This window comes from Myxocyprinus asiaticus, chromosome 9, assembly GCF_019703515.2.
Source record: "Myxocyprinus asiaticus isolate MX2 ecotype Aquarium Trade chromosome 9, UBuf_Myxa_2, whole genome shotgun sequence".
NCBI lineage: Eukaryota > Metazoa > Chordata > Actinopteri > Cypriniformes > Catostomidae > Myxocyprinus > Myxocyprinus asiaticus.
Genome location: NC_059352.1, coordinates 44,765,737 through 44,789,238, shown reverse-complemented (window position 1 = coordinate 44,789,238; position 23,502 = coordinate 44,765,737). Strand labels below are relative to the sequence as shown.

Genomic DNA, 23,502 nt, shown 5'->3' with positions numbered 1-23,502 from the left:
AGTCCACATCACCTGGCCATTTTAGCACCACGTGGCCACCGTCCGTATCCATAGCAACAGCTCCGGTATCCACACTGGCACAAGAGTTTTCACATTTAGGCTTACAAAATTTTACGAATAACTTGTTTATATTATATATTTATACTTTATATATAATATTTTTGCCACATGTAAATAAAGCATTTCACGTTTTTTTAACCATGGGTTTTAAATTCTTACGGTTAAATTAACCGTGACATTTTTAATCGTGGTTAATAGTAAAACCGTATAATCGCGTTATCCCTTACAGCTGTTTCTGTTATTAACATGCAAAGGAAAGGTAGTTTGTTAAATTCACAAAGCTATCATATGTCTTCAGAAGACTTGGAATATAGCACACGAGTCATATGAAGTACATTTATGTTGCTTTTGCATCCCTTTTAAAGCTTACCGAAAATAATTTTCTTACTGAGTATTTTTGTCTTGTTTTCCAGTAAAAATATCAAAACATTCTAAAAACAAGAAATTTATTGAATTTAAATTTAGTAAGGTTTATGCTTATAACAAGAAAACAACTACAGTATTTGCCAGTGGGGTAATAAAAAAAGCTTGATTAAAAGGGAAATCAAGTTTATTTTTCTTACCCCATTTGGCCAATATTTTATTTTATTTTTTTTTCTTGTTTTAAGCATAAATCCCACAAAATTGTGTTGAATTTTTGTTAATACAAGGCTTAGGCTAATATCTTTTTTTGTTCTGATTCTCTTTGCTTTATCTTATTTTATAGGATGTTTAGATATATATATTTTTTTTTTACCAGAAAATAAGACAAAAATACTCATTGAATTTGTTTTACAAAAGCAACCACAAAATTTCTCATTGTGAGTTCCATGGAAGAAAGAGAGTCAGATGGGTTTTATATGACATGGTGGGTGAGTCTACTTTGACAATGTTAAAGCTTAAAATTGAAAGCTTAAAATTCTTGATCAAGTCCTCTCATCTTATCTCCTTTGACATGTCTTTGATATCAGGTGGCTGAACCCTCTTTTCCGTATTGGATCTAAGAGAAGACTTGAAGAAGATGACATGTACACGGTGCTTCCCGAGGATCGCTCTAAGAAACTTGGGGAGGAACTGCAGAGGTGAGTGAGCCACTGGGAATAAACTGTGACTCAACAACAGGCTGTTTTACACAACTCAGACTTTATGTGAAATATGAGAAAGCCAGGCTGCGTGATTCCCATTAAGTTTTGGGAAGGTGAGTGTACTTGCCAATTCATTCATTGAGTGAATTATGCAATGTTGAGCTCTTGTAAAAGTCTGGTGGTAATCTAACAAGTGTCAGAGTTGAAGTATGCATGCCGGAAGGAATGTAAATTGATCTTGTTGATCTTTTTGGCGAGGCTTTATTCACAATTCCGATTTTTTTATTTTTTATTTTTTCAAATTCGATCTTTAGAACTGACTTTCCCGCACTGTCACTAGTGAAACTGGATCCGTTTGTTCAGACAATGTGGTCTATAGTATTTCTATTAAATATCTACAAAGTCCCTTAAGTCAAGTCAGGTCACTCTGCGGCCTTATTCGTAACTGCTCCGGGCATCCTGCGGACAAAAATCTCAAATGGCTTCTTTAGATTGCATCACACTAAAAAATTCAATTTTTCCAGTTACAGTTATCAAAGGTGATAAATTGCAAAACACAACAATTACTTGAATTCACCTTATCTATAACTACTATGTTTTCAATTTCTGAGTTTAGTCATTTTGATTTTTTTTTTTTTTCTTAAACTAAAAAATGTCATGTGGTGTAACTGTCTGGAGACAGTAAAAAGAAAATCAAAGTGTCATTAAAAGCAGAAATTCTTAAAAAAAAAAAAAAAAGAAACATTTGCATGAGTAGTGCAAAATAATCTTTTATTATTTCTTGAAAAAAGCAGCAGTGCATTTAAAAAAAAAATATTGTTAATATTTGAAAATCGTTGTCCACAAAATCAAAGACCTGGTGTAACCAACATTTAGGTTGCCGAAAAAAAGAAAAAAAAAGTTGTAGACACTCATGTATTCAAGGTGCAAGGAAGGTATTTTAATACCTTTTACTTAAAGGGATCGTTCACCCCAAAATGAAAACTTTCTCACCATTTACTCACCCTCAAGCTATCCCAGATGTGTATGACTTTCTTTCTTCTGCTGAACACAAAGGAACATTTGTAGAAGAATATTTCATAAATGTAATTCATACAACTCCATTGGTTAAATCCATGTCTTCAGAAGTGATACGATAGGTGTGGGTGAGAAACAAATTATTATTTAAGTCATTTTGTTTACTATAAATCTCCACTTTCACATTCTTCTTTTGTTTTTGGCGATTCACATTCTTTGTGCATATCGCCACCTAATGGGCAGGGAGGAGAATTTATAGTAAAAAAGGACTTAAAAATGTATCGCTTCTGTTTGACTGAAAATGTAAGTATCGTACATTATGAATTTTGTTATCAAAAATGTATGAAACCAAATTGGAACACAAGTATTACATTTCTGCTAACTTGACACAAACTTGATTTTTAATAGATTTATCATTTTTATCACTTTGGACAACCTTATTTGACCCTTTAGGGACAGCAAATGAGATGTACACAAATTGCTGAAATTTCGGGCAGATATCAGTCATATCATATTTGTTCTTTAAATATTGCTTTGGTGATTAATTTATTTGCTGTCTGAACAATACATACTGTAACAAAGTTTACTGTTAAATTCTGAGATGTTACTTATCCAGGAAGATTAGCCTATCGTGTTGTTGTTTAAATTTCATTGCATTTTTTTAACCTTGAGGTTTTATTACATCAGACAGATAAGCAGATAAATAAATGGTCTGCTTACTCTGTGTGGAGTTGAGGAAACCATCACCAGTCTCTCACGAAGTTTCATTACCAACTGTAGAAGAAGCATGTCATTCATTACAAAACACTTCCATGGACAGACAGTTTCTCCAGCGTTTAATCAGGCACTTTAAAATGGATCAGTGCTGGTTCATTTAGCACAGTGCTCTGGGCTATGACACTAATTTATGAGGCTTTTACTGCAGTCCACATTGTGGTGGGAGCTTGGGTCAAGGCGTAAACACAAATGTTCTGCCTTGAAGTAAACTGTTATTTGCAGATGTAGAATTTACTGCTGAGGGAGCTGTACGTTGTGCTGCACTTGAAGACATCCACTGAAGATGCTCGGCAGCTTTTTTTGGTGGAACACTTTTGGGCTGTGTCCACAGAACACGCTTTTGTGCTTGCCAGCAGTGCGTTTGAATAGTTTTATTATTATTATTATTAATAATGATAATAATAATAATAATAATTTTACTGTACATTGGTAATACATTTCAGTTGTAATTTCTTAAGGCTTTTATTTTGAAAGTCCAGCGCTGAGAGCTCCAGGACGTCTGTGTTTGAGTGTTTGTCTGTAGGCTAATTCACAGTAGTGTAATACGCTTCTTATTCAACATCTGGTAAAATGCTTGTCCAGTGCCGTTCTCAATGCATGTTATAGGCAGACTGAACTATTGATCATCTACGAGCAGCGCATCACGAGCCTCTGCACCAGGGGTGAGGCCAGAAATCTCCAAATGAGTGGACCTTGGTGAAACAGGGTGGACCTCTATTCTGTGCCTATTTTCATTATAAATGTAATGAAACGCCCCCCTTTCCTCAGCCTTTATGAGTCAATATTCGCTTATTTACCTAATACTTAGTTGCATAATAGCATGTACAATAACAATAATAATTTTTTTTTTTTTAACAATTATTAAGTTTATTATTAGAAATGTACCTTAATTGGTCTTTTTTTTTATTACTGTTTATTTATTAGTTTTCATTATAACAACTACAGAATTCAAAACAATTAAAATATATTGCAATTAACAGTATCAGAGAAAAATAAAAACACAATAAAACAGAAAGGGGAAACATAAATAAAAATAAAATAACAAAACATAGGTGGTCAGTGTATTAATAGTGGGTTATATTTTATGTAGACATGGGTCAAAGGGTTCAGGACAGGTCCATAAAAGTTTCCCAGGCATTGAAGAAGAATTGGGTTTTATTTTTTAAGCTGTATGTTAAATATTCCATGTGTTTTATATCATTTATGGTTTGTTTAAACAGTTCAAATTTTGGAGGATGATCTTTTTTCCAATTTAATAGAATGCATTTCTTAATTAAGAAATCAGACCTATCCTTTTGATTAATACAGGGTCTGATACCCCACTTAGGTCTACACCAAAGAGATATCTTAAAGGGGTCTTATGGTACGTTATACCCAGAACCTTCATAGAAAACTCATGTACAGATTCCCAGAATTAACAAGATAGAAATTTTTGAATCTAAACCACAAAACCTTTTAATTTCCTGCCAAGCTTTCGTTACATTATTGCAGCGTGAAGCATTTACATATTTCCATTAATCATGGTATAAATAATGGGGGGGTTGTACTTGCTTGTTTTAGATTACGCCCCTGTTATTACTATTTTTTCAGACACAAAATGATTTGTACTAATCTTTGCTAAAGGGTTGCTATATAGGTTTTTAATCAACAAAATAAAAGTTCTCACCCAAATTGAACTTTTTTAGTACAGCAAATATACATATCCGTTCAGTCCTATCAAATGCCTTTTCAGCCTCAAGAGATAGTATTAATGTTTGCAGATGATTCAAATTTAAGTAGTCAGTTATATTTAAAATTCTACGGCTGTTGCCTGATCCATATCTAGCTTTAACAAAACCTGTCTGATCTGAATGGACAAGCTAAGGAAGAATTTTTTACAGCCTGCTGGCAAGAAGTTTAGATATATATTTTTAAGATCAGCTGGTAGCAATGAGATTGGGCGATATGACATGCATTCTGCTGCATCTTTATCCTTTTTTTAAATTAAAGTTATTATAGCGGTTTTCATTGTTTCAGGGAGGTTCCCAGTCTCAAAGAAGTCATTTACCATTGGAATAAAATGGGGTTCAATTTGGAGCCAAAATGTCTTATTCTGTGGGGAACCCATCTAATCCGGGGGTTTTCCCTGATGCTAAGGACCCGATGGCTTGTTGTATTTCATTGAGACGGGTGGAGCATCCAAATATGCTTTATCCTCCTAAGCCAATGATGGTAAAGGTAATGAATCCAAGAATGTTTGTAAATTCGAATCAGAGAGGGTCCTCAGAACAGTAAAGTGTATTATAAAATTCAACAAAGGACTGATTTATTAATTTTACATCATAAGTCAATTGGCCATTGGAGTTACGAATTCCTTTGATCATATGTTCCGTGCACTCTTTCTTCAGTTGGTGAGCTTATGGCCTACTAGGTTTGTTACAGAGTTCAAAGTACTTTTGCTTTGTAAAAGACAGCAATTTTTTTTGTTTGTTCGGTTCGGACAATATTGAATTTGTTTTTAATATCATGTAATTTTTTAAGTTCTCCTCAGAGGGATGCTGTTTGTAAAGCTGTTCAAATTGCCATACCATGTGCTCCTTTGTCACCCTTTTTCTTGCGGAGGTATAAGAAATCAATTTCCCTCTAACAACTACCTTTGCAGCATCCCACATAATAGCAGGTGAAACCTCAGAGTCAGCATTGTCAATTATGTATTGTTTAAACCATTCTCTAATATTGTTACATGCATCAATGTTACCCAGGAATTCACAAAGGGAATATATTCTTGTGGTAATAGAAACATTTCTAGACGAGAGTATGATTTATGTCTTGTTGAATAAAATGTATAATCCCTGGTTCCAGTGTTCAGCTCTCTCCATATATCAACTAAGCCTGCTTCACTGGAGGCCAGTTGTAGGGCTTCAGTTTTACATCAAAGCAACAGTTAAAATCCCCTGCTAATATTCCGAAAGATGTACAAAATTGATTAAACAGGGTAACAATGCTCATAAATTTAGGAGAATCCTTATTTGGGGCATAGATATTCATCAAAGTCATTTCTTGACCATAAAGAATGCCTTTGACTAAAACAAATCTTCCTTCTGTATCCCCCTGCTGTTCTCTAATTAATTTTGACACATATTATAAAGTATGTACCTGTTTAAACACATTGAAAAGCAGTGGTCAGTCCCAATAATCATGCTCACGCATGTTGTATGATGAGGATGAACATTAAATCAAACATTACTACACATAAAACATGGTAGCTTGAGAAGAGAGCATACAATACACTTTCATACATGACAAAACAAAATACATGTCGATGTTAACCTAAAAAAAAATAAGATAAAATAAATTAAAATATCTTTCCGGGGAGCACTCACCCACCTCAACCACTCTCTCGGCTGGCGTGAATCTTAATGACCCTAGTGGAACCAGTTCGCTACACAGCACTAGCCAATGGATGGAGAGATCAGCTTAAATATTATTAAAGGGTCAATACACAGAATTAAGTAAAGCAAGTGGAAGCACCTTTCTGACCCTGTTACACAATGAAAAATTAAATGGCCATAGAAATAAATACAATAAATTAAAATAAGAGATATTGCAATAAACATTATTATTAGATACTTTTAAGTCCTCCTGCTTTTCACAGGTCTTGGCTGGGTTTCCTGAAGCACTAAGAACGTTAGTAGCACTTAAGTAGTACTTAATCTCTATGGTGCGTTTCCCAAAAGCATCGTTATCTAAGTAAAAACGTTTATAAATTAACGAGAGCTTTGAACCACTCTGAAGTCCATTACAGTTGTGTTCAAAAGTTTGCATACCCTTAGAGAATTGGTAATATATGTACCATTTTTAAAGAAAACATGAGTGAGCAGGCAAAACACATTTCTTTTATTTCTTATGGGATTCATATTCAAATGTAGGTTATAACAGAATGGCACAATCATAAAACAAAACATGGCAACAAAGAAAAAAATGAAATGACCCCTGTTCAAAGTCTGCATACCCTTAGTTCTTAATACTGTGTATTGCCCCTTTAGCATCAATGACAGCATGCAGTCTTTTGTAATAGTTGTCTATGAGGCCCCAAATTCTTGCAGTTGGTATAGCTGCCCATTCGTCTTGGCAAAATGCCTCCAGGTCATGCAGAGTCTTTGGTCGTCTTGCATGAACCGCACGTTTGAGATCTCCCCAGAGTGGCTCGATGATATTAAGGTCAGGAGACTGTGATGGCCACTCCAGAACCTTCACCTTTTTCTGCTGTAACCACTGGAGGGTCAACTTGGCCTTGTGCTTAGGGTCATTGTCGTGCTGGAAAGTCCAAGAGCGTCCCATGCGCAGCTTTCGTGCAGAAGAATGCAAATTGTTTGCCAGTATTTTCTGATAACATGCTGCATTCATCTTGCCATTAATTTTCACAAGATTCCCCGTGCCTTTAGAGCTCACCCCCCCCCCCCCAAAACATCAGTGAGCCACCACCATGCTTCACAGTGGGGATGGTATTCTTTTCACTATAGGCCTTGTTGACCCCTCTCCAAACATGGCGCTTATGGTTGTGACCATAAAGCTCTATTTTGGTCTCATCACTCAAAATTACAGTGTGCCAGAAGCTGTGAGGCATGTCAAGGTGTTGTCGGGCATATTGTAACCGGGCTTTTTTGTGACATTGGCGCAGTAAAGGCTTCTTTCTGGCAGCTCGACCATGCAGCTCATTTTTGTTCAAGTATCATCATATTGTGCTTCTTGAAACAACCACACCATCTTTTTCCAGAGCAGCCTGTATTTCTCCTGAGGTTACCTGTGGGTTTTTCTTTGTATCCCGAACAATTCTTTTGGCAGTTGTGGTTGAAATCTTTCTTGGTCTACCTGTCCTTGGCTTGGTATCAAGAGATCTCTGAATTTTCCACTTCTTAATAACTGATTGAACAGTACTGACTGGCATTTTCAAGGCTTTGGATATCTTTTTATATCCTTTTCCATCTTTATAAAGTTCCATTACCTTGTTACACAGGTATTTTGACAGTTCTTTTCTGCTCCCCATGGCTCAGTATCTAGCCTGCTCAGTGCATCCACGTGAGAGCTAACAAACTCATTGACTATTAATACACAGACACTAATTGCAATTTAAAAAGCCACAGGTGTGGGAAATTAACCTTTAATTGCGATTTAAACCTGTGTGTGTCACCTTGTGTGTCTGTAACAAGGCCAAACATTCAAGGGTATGTAAACTTTTGATCAGGGCCATTTGGGTGATTTCTGTTATCATTATGATTTAAAAAGGAGCCAAACAACTATGTGATAATAAATGGCTTCATATGATCACTATCCTTAAATAAAAGTTTTTTTGCACGATCAGTCATACTTTCAAAATCAATGCCAAAATTTCACAATTTCTGCCAGGGTATGCAAACTTTTGAGCACAACTGTAAGTGCAACTTAAATGTATCTTTCTTGCATCTTTCACAGTTTATCAGAGACAAAGGGACATTGAATAAATTATATGAATATATTTTGATCATTGGAAAGCTATTGTACACTGTTTTAGAGGATTAAAAACGGTGAAAAATCATATTGAAATCAACTGGCAGTCTCCACAGTCTGCGTATGCTACGTGATAGGTCTAAAGATAAATCTAAATGTACATAACACAATACAGTATAACGTTTTATTGGCCTTATTTGATAATCAGAACTATGATAGCAATAGAAAGATTATCTTATTAGACATATGTGAGTAAAGTGACCCTGCAGTTTAAAACTAAAATAAATAGGCCTAAATAAATAAAATACATTTAACAAAGTAGGTTAGAATGAGTGTGCAATGAGAGATTCCCTTCATTCTGTTTAGAAAGGTCTATGAGTAGTTCAGTACTGATGTCCATCATTTTAATCCTGTTCTTTGTGCATCTGTTCAGTTTCCAGCCAAAGAAACAACACTGTTAATAATAATATAACACTATTATGATGTGATGCTCATCGGGTACATTCACGTTACATGCACTCCTTGCGTCATTTTTATTAACCTCTATAAGCTGAGCAAACATTTGAAACCCTGTCTTAAAAAAGCCCTAATTATTTTAATTATTTACTGAATTAGTTAATAAATTTCGGCGCCTTGACAAGGTTACAAACAACTTCTGTGTTTGTTAGTATTTCCACATTATTTTCATTTTGAGAAGACAAACACCTGGACATATTTGCCAAAGTGATAAGCACCTTTGGACCGGACAGCTCCCGTAACGAAGCACTTAAGTTTAACTTTGTAATGAGCGACCAAAATAACAAACGATGTCAGTTAAGATGATCGTAAAGGCTTAAGTTACAATGTTATCGGGAAACCCATTATTGGATGGTTCCCCAAAGTTTGAATCTTTAAAATCTGACAACTCCCCTTTGGCTGACATTCTGGGCTTCGTGGATCTGCTGCAATGTCGCAAAATATTTCTTTTGATTAGTAGTCTATGTAAAATAAGAGGTCTGATGAAAAACGCAAGTGAATCAGATGTTCTATTTAACTGCTGTGGAGGTTTAACAAAAACCTAGAGAAACTAGAAATTTAACAAATTCAAATGGAGGCTAAAGAGTTGACAAGTATAGAAGAGAAACTTCTTGTTCAAGAACCATTTCTGAGGTTGTAGCTACTGAATTATGACATAAATGACAATTCACCTGTCCACGCCAATAAACCTCTAAACATTCAGGGCGTGCTGAGTGACTCCAGTCAGGTCTCCGAAGCAACCGGGCCAATTTGGTTGCTAGGGAGGGTAGAGTCACATGGGGTAACCTCCTCGTGGTCGCTATGGTGTGGTTCGCTCTCGGTGGGGCACGTGGTGAGTTGTGCATGGATGTCGCAGTGGATGGCGTAAAGCCTCCACACGCGCTATGTCTCCGCGGTAACACGCTCAACAAGCCACATGATAAGATGCTCGGGTTGATGGTCTCAGACGCGGAGGCAGCTGAGATTCGTCCTCCGCCACCTGGATTGAGGCGAGTCACTACACCACCACGAGGACTTAGAGTGCATTGGGAATTGGGTATTCCAAATTGGGCAGAAAAAGGGGAGAAAATTAAAAATAAACTCTTAAACACACACCGAATCAGAGACGTGCATCAACGGATTCTCTTTCATCTGTTTTCCAAAATATGATCAAGTGTGCTGCTTCAAACGTGTGTATTTGTGTCTAACAGCGTTTCTTGTCATTTGTCTCTCCGAGAAGTCTTAAAGGTCGACTGCCACACAGTTCCAGGTAGATGACGAGCAAAATTATCCGCTAATTTCATACCCTGCCATGTCATCTACAGAAACATCTACCAAACTCCCATGTAAAATAATAATAATAATAAATTAAGTGAGACAGTGCATGGATAAATTATCTTGGTGCTAAGCACAGTAAGTGGATCTGTTTACAGGCATGACTGTAGAGAGCTGCGCAGTGCAGAGAAAATGAGCGACATGATAAGAAGTGGGCAGCAACCCATTTCAGTTCACTATAATCATATAAATCTTTTTATTTGAAATAAAAACGAGCGGCGCTCGTTCAGTAAAGCGTGGTGCCAGAGACTACTTAGCTGTGATTGCTGACTGTATACTTATTATTAAACCCACTCTTTTGCAATTCACAAAGATTTTGGAAGACAGTAAGACCCTGAATAAAATGCACAAGTTATATGGACTACTTTAATGGTGATTTGAGGTTATTTATGACATTCTTTGAGCTGGACAGTAACGTCAATGACCAACATGGGGTATCGGATTTGAATCTGGCTCATCGGACCGATACCTGATCCGAAAAAAGTATCCAGGTATCAGATCGGTGCCATCCCTACTTTTAGGTATTTACTGGGGATACATATTTTAAAAATAATATTATGTATGCAGAATTCATTCAAAACATTATGTCTGTTTGCATTTCTGTGACAGTAAAGAGCATGTGCTTCCTAACAAGTCACCGTAAGGGAGAAACTAGACATTTTGAATTCGTTGAGCAGAAAACAAACTTTTCTTTGAACAGTGTTTTAAAAAGTAACTTAAAAGTATGTAAAAATCTAATGTTTAATTTTCTCAATGAAGTAATCATTAAAGTAATCTGAATACAATTTAAGAGAAGTAACTTGTAATTTGAAGTGGATTATTTTTTTTGAGTAACTTAACTCTGGTTGCGTTTGGCTTATTTTTTTTTACGCAAGAATGCGTTCAGTCTGAACTAGTGGTCGACCAATATATCGCAAATATCAATTTTCCGCATGGCTGATTAATTTCTTAAGCGCAAGTGCGCAGAGAATCACCTGCTTGAATGTTAAGAAGTGCCCGAGACATCTAAACAACCAATCACAGTTGTTTTTGTTGTTACCACAATACTAGTACAACAACATCTCATTTAACCCTTAAATGCATACCTTGGGTCTTTAGAGACCTGGGACCTTATTCCACCCCCTGTACCTCATCCATTTTTTTGAGTTGTGCCCACACCTCTTTAGTATTCATCAATCTATCCCTTATAGTGTGACTCACAGAAAATGGCAAAATAAAAAGAATTATTTTTTTTTTTAATGGTTTAAGTACCAAAAGTGTATAGGGTCTCTAGAGACCCGAGGTATGTAAGAGTGTTTTAAATTATATATTTTTTTTATAATTATTTCATATCTATTTAAGTTTACTATCACAGAATATCTATTTCTTTGTTTATTACAATGGAAATGAGTACTATATTCATACAAATAAACACTATCATGTTGACTTTCTGTGCAGCAATGAACTGTCAAAAATGGTGAATTATCATTATTCCATATGCTTGTACACATACATAATATACATGTTATTTCTTAGTCAAGGTGGCGCTGATGTTTCAGTGATTGACTTGATTTATATTTGACATTGCTATTTGACAAAGAAACAACATCGAAGTAAAATATAGCAAGTTTAACACATGAAAAGTATGATATGGCTTTTGTCATTTGGGTGTACTACTGAAATAATGTGAGTTGTACATCTATTTAGACTCAACAAGTGCCTGAGAGGATACACATAAGTTACACATACTGTACATTTACACATTGCATTATCTGCATTTTCTCTTTGATTTATGAAAAATAAAACATAAAAATATATCAAGATCTATTTTATTTTATTGTTTTCTAATTGTCTTGAAAATATATTAAAAAAAAATAAAAAAAACTGTACACTATCTGGACATTTTGTACATCCATTTTTGATAGATATAAGTGCCGAGTCTCTACAGATCCGAATATGTAAGAGTGTTTGGAAAAATGACCACGCCTTTAAGGGTTAAACAGTCCCGCATATCAGAGCTGCGACAGACACGCCGAGCTCATGATGATGTTTAAAGTGCTTGCGTATTTCATTCTCTCTCTCTCTTCTCAACAGTTCCTTGTAACTTAACTGTATTGCCTAATGATAACATTTCTATCATATACTTTTAGAAAATATGTGGATACCTCGTTTAAATGGATGTAATTCACGAGTCTCACAAAACGTATGCAATTCCAGGGTTTTCTTCCTGTGGAGCGCTCATATATCTTCCTCTGAACTGTGTATTCTATCAGTCTGGATTAGAACTGAAAGCTGTCAGGAGATTGTTGCTCGCTGGATCCGCAAAAGAGAGAGAGATCAACTTTAAAATAAGTGCTACACATGCGCTATAAGTAAATGTCATATTCATTGTGTACAGTGTACAATTAGTATGATTCTGTCTTTTTGTGAAAAAATGCGATTGCTAATGCGCATGCCCATGGTTGTTGGATTACTGTGTACACTGCTGTTATTTCTTTCTTTCTAATATGTAAACAACTTCTTTTTTTAAACAAATGACTAAAATGGGATGACCAGGAGAAACTGCTATCAACCATTTTAAAAGCACAAAATATTAAAAGTTCAAATATGAATTCACTTAATTTTATGTAAACATTATTTACTGTATTAAATTGTGTATTAAACCCTGATCTCTGGATATCGGCCATTACAAAAATCCATATCAGTCAATCATTAGCCTGAACAGCCCCTTAAGGCTTGGTCACATTTACGTCTGCACTGCGAAATTCCACAGGCAAACAAGGCGTAAAAACTGTGGAATGCATTATGTGCCATTGGGATTTGAACTTGAATTTTAGGACTTGAATTTGAATATGTTTACTTGAACTTGAATTACATCAAACTTAAAATTCAAATTTAGGTGGCCTGAATTCAGATCGTCAAATTCAGATAAAAAATTTTTTAATACACTGATTCAGGTTTTAGATTCAGATTCAGGTAATTTTGACGAAGACATCCGGGGTACCCAGAAAGAGCAGTCGAGCCTGTATGTAATCGAACTCCTCCTTTACCAATCACAAACGTAGCTCACAGTTCACAATTAGAAAAGGAAGGGTCCGCTGTGAAATAGTGCCAACTTGAGATCATGGCTGAACGAGAGCCACCACCTCTCTAGCGTAAGATACTTGTTCTGCCCTGATGCAAACTCCAGAAGTAATTAGTGTGATTGTAAACAGGCTGTTTGATGCATTAAATAAATGTTTATCAGATAAATGTTTGCCACAGGTTCCAAAAGGCAGTAAGCTAATGTTTGCTGTTTCACGAGCCAACGACCATCTGTGTAATGTCATGTTTTCTAGATTGTCAACTCTACTTTTGTTTCATTTTTCGAGTTTAGATGGCAAGTTGGAAGTGTCTTGAGTATAGGTGTCCGAATCTTAGCAACTGCGAAGCAAGCGTTAACTTAACATTAGTCAGGTCTGGATTGATAGGTCGGTCAGCATAAACACAGACTATGTGTTTTCTCACCAAACTGTTTGGTGCACGATTTTGATGACACACATAACTCTTGTTGCATAAAGTATACTAAATATGTGTACTATACTGGTAAAAGTGAGTTAGGTAGCTAGAATATCTGTTGGCACATATCAACTATTTCCACATATCTAGACCTTACTACTAACTTGGCAATCTAGTGTTAACTTAAACGGTAACTGGTTGGCTCGTGAAACATCAGCAAAGATTAATGGATCCCCTGGGTGTTATGTAGAGCATTAATAAAAATATATATATATATATATATATATATATATATATATATATATATATATATATATATATATTAAAAAGAAATTAGCAGCAAAGATTAGCTTACTGCCTTGAAGTTACAACACAGGTGTGCAAATGTTGATCTGATAAAGAAATCAGATGACTGATAAACATTTATTTAATGCATCAAACAGCCTGTTTACAATCACACTAAGTACTTCTGGAGTTTGCATCACGGCAGAACAAGTAACTTACGCTAAAGAGGTGGTGGCTCTCATTTGGCCATGAACCCACGTTTGCACTATTTCACAGCGGACCCTGCCTTTTCTAAATGTGAACTGTGAGCTATGTTGTGATTGGTCAAGAAGGAGTTTGATTACATACAGGCTCGATTGCTCTTCCTGAGTACCCTGGATGTCTTCGTCAAATTTACCCAAATCTGAATATAAAACCTGAATCAATGTATTAAAAAATGGAATCTGAATTTGTGCCACGTACATTTGCATTTAAGGTTTGAATGTAATCAAGTTCAAGTAAACATGATCAAATTCAAGTCCTAAATTTCAAATTCAAGTCCCAATGGCACATATTTCATTCCATAAAAAACTACTTTCCAGGCAGCATCTTTTTTTATGCAGAACTTTATATTCTGGGAGAGTGAAGTTATAAAGAAACTCATCGCTTAAATTTCCTTGTCCATTGTGAACATTCAGTGTAGCTACTTATGAAACACTGCCCACACAGAGGTCACTACCAAGACATCAGATCATCTTCCTATCGGTCAACGTTGCGAATTTGCGTGTCAAAAGTTCACCAGACTTGAACCCCACATGAAATTTGCATAGGGAAATACTTCACCACCGGAAGACCATCAGGTGAAATTCCTGAATACACGGATTCCCGTTGAGATGACTGTATTTCATTTGCAGAATTTCCATGCAAAGGTAAATGTGACCAAACCTTTAGTAGTTTTCCTGATTTGACTAAAACATTTAAAAGAATGTCTGCTTTTACATAATGCTAAAAATTCCGGTTTGTTCTTGTAGCAGTGAAGGATGTATACTGCAAATGACATGTTTTCTATGTGTCCTGGATGCTATATATTCATATTATATGTTTCCCAGATGAGTTGTGTAATATGTGCCCGTGACCTGTTCACCATGTGGCCCTTGTGGTCCCGGACTTAACCATATTTGAAGGCAGAATTTCTCATCTTAATTGCTGTGTAAAAAGAATTTTAAAATCAAGTAGGGGTGTTTCTACTTCTGCCACTTTTTTTTTTTTTTCTCACAGATACTGGGACCAAGAAGTGGAGAAAGCAACCAAAGAACTCAGGACACCCAAACTCACCAAAGCCATTATCAGGTGTTACTGGAGGCCTTATGCAGTACTGGGAGTATTTACCTTTATAGAGGTATGTTCTGATTATTACATAACTTTGTCTGATTCTGTTTTATTACACAGAATTATGGCAGTGAAGCCCTGATCTAGGCAACTAGATATCTGTTGTGTGTGCATTCACACTACATTTAGTTTAATTTTTAAACCAAAACCACTGGCTTCTCTGTATAATGACACAGTACACCCTATAAATTCTGTTGATGATTCACTATCTTTATGCGAGTCACCTCTGAAGTGTTGTTCAAACAAAAGCATCACACGGGAATCACGTTTATGAGTGTTGATAGAAAATTGATAAAGATGTAGTTTGAAGCACATCCAGTTGCATCTGTAAGAATGAATGGTTAGATATCCACTGTTTCAGGGGCACAGGAACAATTAACGTAGAATTGTGTAAGTTATTCTCATTGCTATGCCTATGCACTTTTCACCTCACTTCAACGTGACATTTTCCATATCAAATGTTTACTGCAAATGTTGACAAGGGTGTCACTGCCTTTTAGGAATGTTTTAGGATCTAATCCATTGAACCTCATATTGTCTTACAGGCACAACATGTCAATCATTTATAATTGTTACTCTGTCGTTTTCTGCCACCCATGTATAGGAGACTATTAAGGTGGTGCAGCCAGTGTTTTTGGGAAAACTCATTCAGTATTTTGAGAACTATAAACCTGAAGACATGCTAGCATTATACGAGGCTTATGGGTATGCAGTGGGTGTCTCTCTCTCGACCCTGGCTCTGGCTTTACTGCACCACCTCTACTTTTACCACGTCCTGAGGGCTGGAATGAAAATCCGCATTGCAATGTGTCACATGATCTACAAGAAGGTGAGATTTTCCCCAAAAAATAAGCCTTTAGCAAAAAAGTTATTTGGTGGTACTGTTTTAGAGTGATTGTATCAGAAGGTAATGCTATGGTACTTCAATATATATCATGTAGGAAGGTTAATGAATAATAGATTTTGGATTATTTGTCATTTAATAATTTGATCGATTAAGCTTATCGATCGTCAATTAATCAATTTTAGCACAAATGCCTTCAGTAATCATGCCAGCATACAGAGAAAAGACTGTCTAATCCAGTGTTTCGCCGCTAGAGGGCATTCTACCATATGCGCGCTGCATGTCATGACCTATTACACGCTAAAAAATGCTAGCAATGCTTAGCGACATGCTAAAACAGGCTAGCAAAACCTAGCTATATGTTAAAACATGCTAACAATTCCTAGTATGATGCTAAAACATGCTAGCAATATGCTAGCAACACCTAGCTTGTAAAGACGAAGCAGGCGTCAATGTAATTATGGAGCGTTTCTTTATAGATTAACTAGACGCAGTGCCGGTCCTAGCCTATTGTGTGGGCTCCACTGTCAGTACTTTCAACACTACTAATAATGTCTTTGTCAGTGTGGGGGGCCCCTGGCAGATCAGGGGCCCTAATCAACTTTATTTTTATTAAAAGCTGTTCACCACTTATAGTTTATTATTGTTATTGTTAAAGGAATATTCCAGGTTCAATACAAGTTAAGATCAATCGGCAGCATTTGTGGCATCATGTTGATTACCGCTTAAATTAATTTCAAATGGCAGTTATAGTGAGGCACTTACAATGGAAGGCCAATAGGGGCCAATCTGCAAATGTAAAAAATACTCGGTTTCAAAATGATAGCCACAAGAAATCAACAATATGCGTGTTAATATGATTTTAGTTTGATAAAATCGTTTACTAACCTTTTCTGTGTAAAGTTATATCCAATTTGGCAACTTTATTGCCATGATGATGCAACACCATAATCCTTAAAATGACGTAAAAAGACTATTTTAACAACTTTACAGCTCAAATATTACACAACTTTAAACAGAAGAATTAATTTGTCAAAATAATTTTTAGTGGTAATCAACATTAAGCTTAACTTGTATTGAACCCAGAATACTTTGTCGATATTCTGTCAAATTTAGATTTTCGATCATTAACGTTAACAATTGTTTAAGAAAATGTCTTAAAATTTGCAACCCTAATATCACAGTACTGATTGGTTGCATTATTCATAAACCATGTTATTTACATGGTAGTACAACATTCTTTAAAGAATACCATAGGATTACCGTGGTACATTTTCAAAAAGCCTTTATTTTTAAGTGTACCTCATTTCATCTCATTTGATATTTGTGTGTCTGTAGATATACAAGCAACAGAAGTCATTTGTTTGTATTTATTTATTCATTTTTATCTCCCTATGCTATGAAAATATCTCCCACAAACATTTTTGGAATGTTTTCTTTTTTTAGGCGCTGTGTCTTAGTTCCTCAGCTATGGGCCACACCACCACAGGGCAGATTGTTAACCTCTTGTCCAATGATGTCAACAAGTTTGATGAGGTATTTCTGACAAACTTCTTTTGTCTTCCTTTTAAGTGTCATGGGCACAGTTTGTCCATTCCCTTTGTTTGAATCGGATCTCTTGTGGATTTTTTTAAAAACATGACGCTTGTTTGAACGGTGAACAGTCTTGTGTTGTTCACTTTCATGTTAAATCTGTACCTTTTTAGTTGTAAGCCAGAGGGTGTGAAAAACTGATTTACTGTAAAGGGTTTTCGTTACTGGGGTAACAAATTGTCCCATGTTCAGAACCTCAGGAAAGGACGCAAGCAGGTCACTCTGACCTTGCCATTGGTGGTCTAACGTTTTATGGAGATTATGGAGAAATTAACACAACTAGCAATACAGTTTTAAACTGGTCTCAATATGAATTTTTTCTGATTAATTCATTTGGTTGACGATTGTTATAAAAATAGTTGTGATTATACAACAGCACTGTTGAATGCTTGATTCTGATTGACAGACGTTCTAAGGTTTCCAATTATTTTTCAGTAAACGCACAGCTATGAAGTAGTTCCAGGTCTTGACCGCATACGGTTCCATATCACTTTGCCAAATTATTTCAGATATTTTAAAGAGCCATACAGGCTACCCTAGCAAAATAACCAAATAAAACAAAGATATTGGCTAAGTAATCCAGATAAGAATGACAAGCAATTTCTTTAATATCCGAAATGTATTTTAATATCGATGGAAAGCACTCTTGCACTCCTCTCTCTCACTTTCTTCCGCTCTCACACACATACATACGCACACACATAGACACTCGCGAGCAAGACACAGAACCTGAATGTCAGCGCACTACTTAAAACTGTTTTGCAACTGAAAAGCTACATACCAGTATGGTGATGCTACCGAATGTTGTTAAACGAACAGCTTGGCAATTTATAGCGATTATTACTTTTGACAAGAGCTGCAGCAAACACAGGTAATCACACATGCCCAAGTAAGTGCGTTCTTTTTTTCTTTTTTTCTCCAAATTTGGAATGCCCAATTCCCAATGTGCTTTTTTTTTAACCACCCCCGGGTGGCGGAGGACGAATCCCAGTTGCCTCTGCGTCTGAGACCATCAACCCGCGTATCTTATCATGTGGCTTGTTGAGCGCCTTGCCACGGAGACATGGCGTGTGTGAAGGCTTCATGCCATCCACCACAGCAACCACGCTCAACTCACCACGCACCCCACCGAGAATGAACCACATTATAGTGACCACGAGGAGTTTACCCCATGTGACTCTACCCTCCCTAGCAACCGGGCCAATTTGGTTGCTTAGGAGACCTGGCTGGAGTCACTCAGCATGCCCTGGGATTTGAACTAGAGAACTAACGAACTCCAGGGGTGGTAGCCAGCGTATTTTACCACTGAGCTACCCAGGCCCCCAAGTAAGCGCTTTCTTTATCTTTTTCTCTTGCTCGCTCTCCATCTCACACACACACAAATGAACACACAAACTACCTTGTTACTCCAATAAGTTCTTAAAAGCACCTCAAGCTTCCGTTACTATTTGTAGAGTAAGCGGAATAATTGACCCGGCCTGTTAAATTATTAAAAATAATGCACACCCGAGGTGTAATTATTATAATTTTTCAAAAATCAACGGGCCATCGTCAATTATTCCTTACTTAAAGGTGCTGTAAGCTTTTTATTTTTATTTATTTATTTATTTATTTTTTATGGAAAGGTATGCAAAAAAAATATTACTCCCTGAAAGATATTCATGAAAACATGTGCTGAGATGTCTCGCCAGTGATGGCACTAGACTCTGGAAACAACAACAAAAATCTGAGGCTTTCTGCCTGTCAATCATTTTGCGCGTTCTTATAGTTTTGTAGTTGCAGCTAATTTGAGGCTTAGTGCCATTTTATGCCATGTTGTTCATAACAGTTGTCAGTTGAGGGTGCTATTTTGCTGCTGTTGTTTTTGACATCTGCTTCTGCTCGGTGTCGGTCTCAATAAAGCTAATTTGGTATCTTTGGAGTACAGGGTTTTGGAAAGATTTGTCTCTAATTCAACAGCTCAGTCTCGTGGAAGTAGAAAAGCTAAAACCGCTTACAGCACCTTTAATGATTTCATTGTCTGTTTTGTTTCATGTTACTTTATAAACTTATTACACATTTACCAAAATCTTTTTTCATATTGAACCTGGAGTCAATTAAATATGTGATTTGTAGGCAATGTAAAAAAAATTGCAGAATATTGAACAGTGGTAGAATGACATTAAGGATAGTATTTTCAAAATAGTTTTTGTAATTTTGAAAATTTCTCATTTTGCGTCAATTAAGTTTTGGCATCTTTCTATTCACACACCTAACCTTAATATTTTTTTATATTGTAGAAATATAAACACACAGTGACACAGAGGAGACACCTGCTTACTCTTGTTACTTCTGTGGAGATGATAGAATGAAGAAACACTATTTTAAAATACACACGGATTTTTAAAGGTCTTCCTTCATTCGAAATAAGGGCTTGTGGGTTTAATAGGAAAGCTTTAAAATAATGTGTGAAAGTGAAGAATTTAGGACAGAAATCTTTTAATATTGTATAATATAATCAGAATGGTTATGTTCCACAAACAGTGAATGTAATGTTGACCAAGACTAAAGTAGACCAAAAAGAGTATGTGTTTGAAAATATTTGAACACAAATGCAGAATGACATGAATAAAGGTTTTTAAAACTTTATTTTATTATATGATTCCAAGTTTCATATGAACAAATGACATCATACACCTTAAGAAGTATGACAATTTGCATGACAATTAATCGTCATAATCACAATTATTTTTATGCCAATTAATCGTAAGCCAAATTTCATTATCGTGAAAGCGCTGTCATTTTAAGACATTCCTATGAAATTCATGAGCCTCCACACAGTTTCTGTGTGTGTTTGACAATAGTGTTTCTAATATATTTTTAATTCTCCATAGAAATAGAGTGAGCGGGTCATCTCATCCTCTGTTTCATTAACTTATTATGACCATAATGACCTAAATTGTATTTCCATTGCGCAAATGCTAAAATAAAGTAAAAAACTGAGCTCTTTACGAAAAGCCTCATGTATACTTTTGAGTGAGGTTCATTGCGCTCCAGAAGAATTTATAATTTACACTTTCTTCAGCAAGTGCTCTGAGAGGGGGTTACCCACACAAAGCAGTAGACATACAAGTACATGGCATTTCTTTGGGTATATTTGATTGGAATTTAAAGTGCACAAAAAATAATTTTGATTAGTTCAAGTAATCGTGACTGGGTTTCCGACGCCCTTTATAACTCCACCATTAACCTTTGTCAAGATTGTGGAGTCACTGGTTTTTAATGATTTTCTATTGCGATTACCTAAACTGTGTCCAGGTTTCACACTCACCATTACATGATGGATAATTGTATAATGTGTAGGCTGTGTGCTATGTAATAAAGCTTTCACAGATCTAGTGCTGCTTCATAAACCACACACTGATGACAACTGAACATGTTCAGACAGATCCGCTGATGTAAACCATGTTCATTCAGTCAAGCAGTTATTCTTTCTACTCTAGGTTGGAATGTCTTTGTTCCATTTCTACCCACAGAGGCGTTGCTGTATTTACTTAGAAAACTTCAGACGGACTCCGCAAAGAATTAGAGGAAGTACAGGTTTTGTTTTGAAAACATTTAGCCAAAATTAGAATACTGCAATTCAAGCTTCTTGTTATGTGATTATTCTAAAAAATAATCTCACGGGCTGTGTTTGAAATACGAGTTACAACAAGATTTCTACATTTTCTGAAGTAAATGAGTGGTGCATGCCCATGCAAAAGTCGTCGCCACAGTGCAAGGGTGTTCTGGGTGGTTGCCTGAGCATTGCTAGGTAGTTGCTTTATATTTATGGTTGTTGCTACAGTAGGTGGTTGCTTACTGGTTTAAGTCTCTACTATGTTAAGGTCCTTATATATGTCTCAGGTTCCTCCTCCATTGTAGGTCAGTGGGATATTTTTATCATCCTCCATGTGAAATTTTAAAGTATCGTTGACATCTCTAATGAGCAATAGTAACAGCGATGCTTGCTTGCCTTGGCAAGCACTACTATGTACAGTACACAGAATTCTCCATAAATTGATCAAATTGCCACCACACTGCAAAATCTTATGAATGTTAAATACTTACTGAATTTGAGCATTTTAGGGAAGGTGATCTGCAAGTGTGCTGTCTACATTTCAAACTTGCTAAACAATAGTATGCTGTTTATTTTCCCAGGTGACCATTTTTCTACACTTCCTGTGGGTGGGGCCTCTGCAAGCTGCAGCTGTGGTTGGTCTGCTTTGGTATGAAATCGGACCATCATGCCTTGCGGGAATGGCAGTTTTGCTCTTTCTTATGCCACTTCAGACCATGTTTGGAAAACTGTTTTCAAAGTTCAGGTACATTTAACCTCACTGGTTTGCTCTTACTGGGAATATTAAATGAATGTAGGAACTTTATAGTTTAAAACCAAAAATAACAGAATGTTCTTTGTCAGATGTCAGTTTTGAGTGGGCTGGTAATATAGGTCTTTTTTTTTTTTCTCCAGAACTAAAGAGAAAATTTGCACAGCTTGTTTTGATAGAAAATATATAATAATTACAAAGACTTTTGACTGTCAGTGAAAATTTTTACAGTTTTTTGTTTTAATCATCGTATTAGTCTTTTGATTGAAAATGTACTTAAAAATTTAGTATTTTGTTATATCATATTTATTCATTTTAGTCAGTTTTGCTTTTACTAAAATGGTAAATAATTTTAGTCATCAAACATAACATTTTAGTTAACGATAATGTGCGAAATGACAAAAACATGTGCCAAACTATAACCGCCTAAACAACATTATGAAACATGTAGAAATCTTTCTTAATTTAAACATCTTTCACATAATCTTTTTCTTCTTGTCTTCGTTAGTGTTGAGGAAATCAAAATGCTCTTAGTCAGTGAACATTTTCGTCAGTAATTTTGTTGACAGAGCATTTGAGCAATGCAGAGCAGTGCGACACTCCACTCAATAGCCCGCTCCATGCGTGTGCGCTCCGCTTAACCATTCACGGCCCAAGTGGACGCTTCGGTCATGTACCGCACAAGCTCACTGGTAAAAAAAGTTCGCTTATATCCCACTCCGACATGAAATGTCTCTGTAACACGGTAAATGGAAAGGAGGTGGCGAGAACCGGCTTGACAATATAAATAATAGTTTAATGAGAAACTTAACCAAAAAGACAAACACACACACACACAGGTGTCGGACAGCTGTTCGTAACACACACACACACTCTCTCTCTCTCTCTCTCTCTCTCTCTCTCTCTCTCTCGCACTGCCGTCTACGGTAGGCCTTATCCCTCTCGGGCTTAATCAGCCTTATTAGGGTCCGGGTGTGCAGAATCACAACCAGGCCCCGCCCTCCGCCCTGCCACAGTCTCTTTCCAAGCACGTACACGGGGTAGCAACAGTGGCCCGAGCATCTGCCCTTTTTCCCACATGGGTGAGGTGCCCCTAGGACGACATTTATTAAATTGTCAAATGCTTAGTAATGAACACATCTGAAATTATGTGATTGTATTGTTATGTTTTAGTATATAAAATCTCTTCATTTGTACTGGTTTACAATGACTGGTAGATAATCAGGTCTACCAGATCTTCGTTATCATTTGTAATCAGTCAAATATTTCTCTGTTAGCACATATGCCATTGCCATTTTTCAGTTCTAAATTACCTTTATTTATTTAAAACAAGTCATCAAACATGCACAAATGATAAAACATATGTGCGTTG

At 36.2% G+C, this 23,502-nt stretch overlaps 1 protein-coding gene across 2 annotated transcripts in view; it reads left to right on the top strand.

Moving 5' to 3' along the window:
- abcc4 (ATP-binding cassette, sub-family C (CFTR/MRP), member 4) overlaps nt 1–23,502 on the top strand; it is an 80,968-nt gene that overhangs the window by 4,538 nt on the left and 52,928 nt on the right. For both annotated transcript variants that reach the window (XR_007898079.1, XM_051706542.1), the window contains exons 2-6: nt 1,011–1,121; nt 15,234–15,354; nt 15,949–16,173; nt 17,635–17,724; nt 21,961–22,124. Coding sequence is in view for 1 of the 2 variants with exons in the window: in XM_051706542.1 (XP_051562502.1) it covers nt 1,011–1,121; nt 15,234–15,354; nt 15,949–16,173; nt 17,635–17,724; nt 21,961–22,124 (711 nt within the window). In the remaining variant the exon portion in view is untranslated. The remainder of the gene's footprint in view (nt 1–1,010; nt 1,122–15,233; nt 15,355–15,948; nt 16,174–17,634; nt 17,725–21,960; nt 22,125–23,502) is intronic.